This window comes from Oratosquilla oratoria, chromosome 9 (genome assembly GCF_046742065.1).
Source record: "Oratosquilla oratoria isolate Oo_2021 chromosome 9, ASM4674206v1, whole genome shotgun sequence".
Taxonomy (NCBI): domain Eukaryota; kingdom Metazoa; phylum Arthropoda; class Malacostraca; order Stomatopoda; family Squillidae; genus Oratosquilla; species Oratosquilla oratoria.
In genome coordinates this window covers 46,085,519-46,094,073 of record NC_134785.1, presented here as the reverse complement: position 1 = coordinate 46,094,073, position 8,555 = coordinate 46,085,519, and the positions used below count along the sequence as shown (strand labels likewise).

Genomic DNA, 8,555 nt, shown 5'->3' with positions numbered 1-8,555 from the left:
GTATCCAGCAATACTCAATCAGCATAGAAGGGCTCCTTTGTACCGAATTTTTATGTTCGAAATGTCTTGGTGAAATAGATATCCCGCCATGCTCGTGAACGATTGCACCAAGCATTATAGGGAAAAATCCGCTTTTTTTATTAACCACTAGCAGGCGACCTATTCGTGTTTGCTTACTTGTCTTACTAGTCGTAGCTATAGATGGGTACAGCTCCCTTCGAGGTTGGGCCATGTGGGACTGGATGCTCGTCTGGTCTGTCGGACAAGAACTTGTCCAGCCTCCTCTTGAAAACTTCAGTGCTGACACCTGACAGGTCTCAGATGTCCTTCGGGAGACAGTTGAAAATCCTGGGGCCAAGACTGTTCAAGCTCTCTTCCTGTATTGTCCTGATCCTCGAGGGGAGGGGGGGGTCACTTATTAAATGACCGTCTATAACAGGTTCTACCAAACCTGGGGTGGTGTTGGCCTTTGATGCCCTCTCCTTCACTTTGCGATTAGCTTGGTATATAGCCTTCGAGGTTTTTCCAAGTGTAAATGATGCTATATAGTTCCCGTCGTCTTTGTAGAGAATACAGTCTGTGGTGTTTCATCTTTTCCCAATAGTTCAGGGTGTCCCTCTCTACCTTCCTAGTGAAGACCCTCTGCACCTGCTCCAATACCTTTATCTCTTTTACTTTGTGGGGAAACCAAAGTTGACAGCTGTACTCAAATTTTTTTATACTACAAGGGTCTTCCACGGGGAGGAAGGGTGTTCTGGTCCTGAATGTGCGAAGGATCCAGCCGCTCATTTTTCTTGCCACCTTGGCAGTGACATTCATGTGTGCCTCAAAGCTGCAGTTATTATTGACTCCAAGGTCCCACAGCGTTTCCTTTACCTCTATTCTATCTTCGCCCACTGTGGATTCGCATTCCTTCAGGTATTCATTAGTGCCGTATTTTATTACTTCAAAATTTTTGTTGTTGAAGGTCGTATTATTTTCACTTGCTCATCTATATACTGTCTCCAGGTCACTTTGTAATTTCACTGTCTCTATCGAGTTCGATATATTGTCTTCAGCGAATGATGAGACTGGGACGATGGCTCCTCCAGGTCAATGTCATTTATATCAGAGCCATGTGTTATTCTGACAGGCTTTGCTCGGCCATATCTAGGTTCGGTGGATTTCTATTAGTTTTGGTAAATGACTCATGAACGAGGAATCTTAACCGAAGTGAAATTTGCTGAAGGAGAGTTTGTATGTTACAAATGATTCTGATATACAAGATATCCTAACATGAATGATAGCTGATATTTCACCATCCTCGTGTCAGCTTGTTTGAATGCATTCATATGGACATATATGAAAAAATATATTTCCCTATTATAAGGGGTTAGCTGATGCAAGGCATATATCAGCCCCAAGCTTTGACTGTCAACTTCTAAGGGGGAATGTTATTTTGGAATAAGCGAGATCATGTGACAACATTCGAACAAGTTTACTATCTAGCGTCATATGAACAACTGTTCATTTTTTCACTTTCTTTGATAGTTCAAATAAATCGTCAAAAATCTAAATTTTAAATTCAAATATTTTTTGCATTAAATGTTCATAGATATTATTTTGTATTTCCACTTTATTGCAAGCGAACGCTTTCAAACACCGGTTGTAACGTAAATAAGCGTTTGTATTGTGCGTCTTGATAGGGTAGGGGCAGGGTGAAATACTTCGTTAGATATCAATTATAACACTTAAGTTTATAAGGTAAGATTGTGTGATTGATATATGTATGTTGTATGATATTTAGTTACGTTTTAGTGGTAATATATGTTCAATTTAAACAGTTTTCAGTTAGATATGCCTTGTCGGTCCATTGTGCATGGCCATTTTCAATTTTGCTACACTAACACTGCAACTACATAAGCATCCACATTTATATAAGTTTAAAGACTATGATAGGTTCGCGATGTGTATTTCTTCACCAGTTATGTTGCATTTACTGGGCCCTGATCAAAATGAAGTAAAGAACTAGTGTAAATGGATGTCAGGTGTTCTTGACAGTTATGAATCATTTAAATTTTAATGTAGATTGTAGTAGCATTCTATAATATTTTTAGAATTTAACAAAGCGATTAATTAGTGGCCTATCTAACTGTGCTCAGAAGAATCCATTAAAAATTTGAATATAGAGCACATTACCATGATTACACAACCCACCCCAAACTACTGGTAAGGTAAGGGTTTGAAACTAAGTACTGTGTAACTGTAAGGGGATATCACTTCCTATATTATACCTGTCCTCCATTATTTAGAATATAACTTAGCATATAGAAATCTAGACTTTAAAACATTTAAATAGTGTCTAACATTCATATCTCTTGGTTCGAGCTTTGGCTTTGCTATATATTTCATGGAATGGTATTTGCATATATCTGTATTATTTTAGTTGTGCACACCTATGCAATATACCAATAGAAAATTTAGATATTTTGTAAATTATAATACATGAACGTAATATGTGATTTTCTTGACAAATAACAAAATGCCTTGCTACAGGCAAATCTAGTACTGAAAAAAGCCGCTAGGATACAGTCTAGATGCCATGTTATCGTCTGTCCAGTCCATTCACTGTCAGTTAGACAATGTCTTTCACGTTGTGGACCTGGTGTTCTCCATCTCCAGGAGACATTAATAAATGCTGTTACAAAGACAATAGCTGAATAGGGCTTCCTTGGACTTTTTGAGAAAACATGGGGTTCTGCCGTCATCTGTTAATTGCCCAAGGTACAATAATAATCAGACCATCAGCATCCATGACAATGACTGATAATCTTTAGAATTTGAGGTATCAAATTACTAAATATAGGTTAGGTTAAAATAGACAAATTTATCATCTAAGTGTATAAGTGCATCTTAATTTCTTCAGCCTCTGCATCTATCAAAACAAACACAGCATATCATTCCACTGCTATAACTTTGTTAATCAGTTTTATTAACTTTTTTGTTATTGATTTCTGCCAAGAAAATTGCATATTACATTGATGTGCTGTAATTTACAAAATTAATATTTAATTTTCTACTGCTATATCGCAGGTTGGAAATATCTATTTATAAACAAGTTAGGATGCCTTCTAACCCATAGAACAAAGTGTATAAAACAATGACTTCCAAATTAAGTTCACTTATATATTACCAAAAATACATATGTATGTACAGTTAAATGCAGTACGTGAATTATCATAAATTGAAATTAAGGATATAGACAAAGTTGGTACTGTACATGAATTTGTTCTTTGGTATGATCCAGCAAATTGGATTGCAGGAGATGGAACTTCATGGGTATCACTCCTATCCTGTACTTCAATGTGATAAATACCATGTTTGTAAATGCTAATTCTGAAAGAGGGTAAAATTTGGGTATACTTCTTAAATTGTGCATGCAAGGATATTTTCTATGAAATTTATGACGTCCAATATCTCCTAACCTAATTATAAGCTAACTTTACCTAACATAACATAAATCTAATAGAAAATCCATAGAAAAAATAGATCTTTCAAATGCAAAATAGAAAGAAGTGAAAATTGTTTCCAGGATACCAGAATAGAACATAAAAAAAATCATGCAAACACAGATATTTAATATGAAATTTACTCCTAACCTAATATAAGCTAACTTCACCTAATGCAACTTAACCTGATGTAATAATTCCATAGAAAAAATAGAACTTTCAAATGCAAAATAGAAAGAAGCAAAAATTGTCTTCATTATACTGGAATAGAACAAGAAGTTTAGCTGGTGACTAACTCATAATTGTACAATGCTGACTTGCTGGTTATGGTGGTTGGTGTAATTATATGTGTGAATTGTTCTTTATTTTTTAATTGTGATATTAAGTTTGGGTTACTCAAACCTCTAGACCTTTGATTTTCAACAAGTTCATAACAATTGTTTATGCACTATGTCAGCCAGGGTGACATAGCACATCCCTGATGAAGTCCCACCTTTACCTCGAACCACTCACTCACTCACTCACTCTCCATTTCTAATCCTGACACATGCTCTACTACTTTTGTAAAATCTCTTTACAGCTCCTAGCTTTCCTCCTATCCCGTATATCTGCAAAACCTCCCACAGTGCCTTCCTGTCTACCCTGTCGTAAGCCTTTTCCAAATCCATGAAAGCCCCAAAAACATCCTTCTCCTTTCCTATAGCTTTCTCACATATCTGTCTTGCCACAAAAATCTGATCTAAACAACCTCTCCCTGTCCTAAATCCACACTGTTCCTCTCCAATTACTCCCTCTGTTCCTCTCCTAATCCTCCCAATCAAGATCCTCCCATAAGTCTTCCCAACTACACTTAACAAGCTAATTCCTCTGAAACTACTACACCCACACTTGTCCCCTTTTCCCTTGTAAAGTGGAACTATAAGGCATTTCTCCAGTCCTCATATAAGCTGAGGGTTAGCTGAGGCATGTATCCAGTCATAATGTCCCCTTGCTAAAGTACCCCCCCCCACACACACACACACACTGTTTCATAAGAACATAAGAATGAAGTAGACTGCAAGAGACCATAAGGCCTACACTAGGCAGCTCCATATCCATCACCACCTGTCATCCCCATCCATAAAGTTGTCTAATCGTTTCTTAAAACAACTGATAGTTTCAGCGCTTACTACATGAATACTAAGTTTATTCCATTCGTCAACCACCCTATTAGTAAACTAATTCTTGCCTGTATCATTCTTCTCAACTGATTCTAGTGAATTGATGTCCATTCTGTAGGATGTAGACCAAAACTGTACCACATAGTCAAGGATGGGTCTAACTGTCGCTAGATAGAGTTTAATAATTACCTCTGCACTTCTATTCGTTACTATCCTAGCAATGAAAACTAATGCTCTGTTAGCTTTATTCCTGGCGCTAATGCACTGTTTCCTGGTCTCTCTCGCACTCATGTCAATGGTAGCCATAATACATCCCCATTATCATGTCAGAGGCTGTCAGTATGATGGTCAGAGAGTAACTAATTAATGAAGTGATGTGATAATGAGATTGTCAGTTTCCTGATTATAGGATGTGGCATTGTTCTTAAGTGAAGTGTATAAGTTATTTGAATGATTGTATTCATTTCCTCCCAGACCAATAATAATACAACAAAATTGCAAAACAATAAAGTAAAAGAGGTAATTTTTTAGAAGTGCACACCTATGCAACATAGCAATGAAAAATAAAAAAAATACAGGGGACGAAGAAATTACAGTTTGGTAAATTTGTCTATTCTAACTTACCTACTTACGTAACCTAACCTGCATTTAGTTATGCATGCATATACCAAAGGCATTTTTTCCCCTTATAAGTGAGGTAGCCAAAAAAACAAAGGCATAAAAACCACTCCCACCCATTCCATCCCAATCACACTCCACTGCCCTCCACCCTTTTCCCTCCCTCTTATCTTGGTACCTCCTGGATGGCGGGTCATCCCTGCATCTTGCCCACTGCCCTGGGTCAGAAGCAATGTCGCAAGACACAGCACAGTAAGGCCATTTCATTAAATCGGCGGCTCCCCTCTCCGTCCCCTTGTGCAGAAAAGGAGAAGACTGCGATAAATCCCTTCGGACTGTGTCAAATTATTTCTCACATATTCCCTCACCTCACATTCCACCTCATGCATCACAGCATCATCCATATCCAACCATTCTCCATTCAGCCCTATCTTTTGTCCTGTCCTGTCCGTTCTCAACAGACATTCCCCTCTTTCCCAAAGACCCTTTTACCCATCCATCCATCTCATCCCAGGTCAACTCCCTCATGTTCATTCCTTCCACCTGCCTTCCACACCTCTTTTACTAGTCTCTTTCACTCATTCTTTCCATGTATCCAAAACATTCCAATACTCTTTCATCAACCCCATCTCCCAGCTCCCTTTCCACCCCTGTTCTCCTCACCTCATTTCTCACTCTATCCTGTCTAGTAACCCCTATCATACTTCTCAGAAGTGTTTCCTTTCTGCCTCTCTTGAATTCTAACTCTATCCCATACATTGTCGTAGGCACAATCACCACCTTAATATCTTTGCATCCATTCCCTGATACTTTTCATTCCTCCAAGACATCTACTTTCATCTACAGTTTACCTCCACCCCAACTCTGCACATCCCCCAACCCAATATTTCTCATTGTATCCATCTTTGTAACCCTCACCATACTTCATAAACATTTAATCAGAAACAATGTGGCATGACATGGCACCTCCATAGCAGGTCCCAACAGCTGTTTACCCCCCCACTGTTTCCTTTACTTGGTAACTTCCATTTCTTATCCTATCCCATTGGTTCCTGACTTGATAAATTGTCATGCATTACCTCGTGTCTTCCTTAGAAAAGGAATTATAATGTGCAGAATTGACAACATACATACAAGCTATTGTAACTATTTAATGTGTATTCACAGTGTTTATCATTTCATATTGTTCCTTTGTCATTTCAGATGTATATAGCAGTGGAAGGATGTGCCCATGGGCAACTTGACACAATCTATAGGTCCGTTTTGCGTTTAGAAGAAATGCACAAGATGAAGGTTGACCTGCTCATCTGTTGTGGAGATTTCCAGTCTGTGCGTAATGAACAGGACTTGAAGTGTATGGCTGTTCCTGCCAAATATATGGAGATGTGTGATTTTTACAGGTAAGAGTAATGATAGAGTGCATGGTCTTTCCCATAGATTCTTTGTAGCTATATGTGGTGAGGCGTGCAATTATATTGCTTCAAATCCTGCACTGATCTTTGGAAAGTGTCAGTAAACTATGAACCTTATTCTTGTTTAAAAACAATTATTAATTACCAAAGCAAGAAGATCCTCATGAAATTCTGTCCTTGAAGTTTTAGCATGTCTTCTTCATTGGTACAATATGAACCTTGTTTAAAATAAATTATTAATCATCAAAGCAGGAAATGCCTCATGCAAATCTGTCCTCTTAGAAGTTTTAGCATGTTGCCTTCTTTTTCTTCTTTTCCTATTTAAGTGAGGCAGAAAGGAGGATTTAAAATGTCGTGGAGATGAAGTATTTTAGAAGTATGGTGAGTTGGTTTTATGGGGATGTATGGAGTGAGAAATGAAGTAAGTATGGGGTAGAAACAGCTGGCAGATAGGGCTGTTCAAAGAATAATGGGATTGTTTGATTATATGGAAAGGATGATTGTAGAAGGCAGGAATGGATGGAGTGAATTTGAGGGATAGTGGAGAATTGTCAGTCAAATAGGAAAGGGTGATGGCAAGAGGTAGGTATGAGTGGATAGGGGTTGTGATTGGATGGTAGTGACATAGTCCCAAGGGATTTCTTCTTGTCTTCACTTGTCTTATAGGTGACATTACTACAGTACTGGGTGTTATGATTTCACATCATAAACACTCTACTGAAGGGTCACTTGCAGCTGAATTTATGAACCAGGCTGTACCTAGAATAGAAAGACGCGTACCACTGTAAAGAAGGGATTCCTCTATCTTCAGAGTCTCATGCTTTCTATATGATTTCATGTTTCAGATATTACTCAGGGGAAGCCAAAGCTCCTGTTCTCACGATCTTCATTGGCGGGAACCATGAGGCTTCCAACTACCTTCAGGAGTTTCCATATGGTGGGTGGGTGGCCCCCAATATTTACTACATGGGCTATGCTGGTGTTGTAAATTATGGTGGTCTGCGAATAGGTGGCATTTCAGGGATATATAAGGGTCCAGATTACCTTAAAGGCCACTGTGAAAAGTCACCTTACACAGGGGAAACTGTCAGAAGTGTATATCATGTCAGAAACCTGGAGGTTTACAGACTTAAACAGGCAAGTTAGATTGTCCCAACTAAACCCCCAAGCTTGGTGATATGCTATGTAGTTTATTTTATTTATTTATTTTTATAGTTAGTTTTTGTTTTGGGCATAGGATTTTATTTAGTGTGTGGGTGAACCCTAGATCAACCATTGGTTATTGAGACCCATTTCAATAATGGAAGCCACAGTAAATCAATATCTCCAGTCTATGGTTCACCCCATATCTGAATAAAATTTCCTTAAATTAGCTGCACAGTATGTCACTGTGGTGAAGGGGTTACATCTTCATTCGTACCTCCCCTTAGGGAGGCAGTTTGGTGTGTTCCAAGACTTTTTTGGATGATAATGTATGTGATTACTTGTTTTCTCATGGGTATGTGACCCATTGTTAAATTATAATTAACCTTTTATGTAATTGCAGCTCTCAGGTGATGTAGACATCTTCTTGTCTCATGATTGGCCAAGAGGAATCTATCAACATGGCAACAAGCACCGGTTATTGCAGAGAAAGCAGCACTTTAAGGCAGAGGTTGAAAACAACACACTTGGGTCCAGAGCTGCAGAAGATCTTCTGAAGAAACTTCAGCCTGCATATTGGTTCTCTGGTCACCTTCATGTTAAATTCCCAGCTCTTGTTAAGCATAAGGTAATTATACTCTCTCTCTTCTCTCTCATTCATTGTTCTTGCTCATCTTAACACTTTACAACTAATTGTTCCTCTCATAATCCTCTCAATCTTAAGCCTTCCCAAC

At 38.3% G+C, this 8,555-nt stretch overlaps 1 protein-coding gene across 3 annotated transcripts in view; it reads left to right on the top strand.

Moving 5' to 3' along the window:
* Positions 1-1,628: 1,628 nt before the first annotated feature.
* Positions 1,629-8,555, top strand: part of ldbr (lariat debranching enzyme) — a 34,409-nt gene continuing 27,482 nt past the window's right edge. For 2 of the 3 annotated variants that reach the window (XM_076190328.1, XM_076190327.1), the window contains exons 1-4: positions 1,629-1,743; positions 6,470-6,666; positions 7,524-7,815; positions 8,225-8,449. In XM_076190328.1, the coding sequence (XP_076046443.1) occupies positions 6,470-6,666; positions 7,524-7,815; positions 8,225-8,449 (714 nt within the window). In that variant the 5' untranslated portion in view covers positions 1,629-1,743. Of the gene's footprint in view, positions 1,744-6,469; positions 6,667-7,523; positions 7,816-8,224; positions 8,450-8,555 lie in introns of those variants that run through there. The other variant, XM_076190329.1, reaches the window with a different exon arrangement.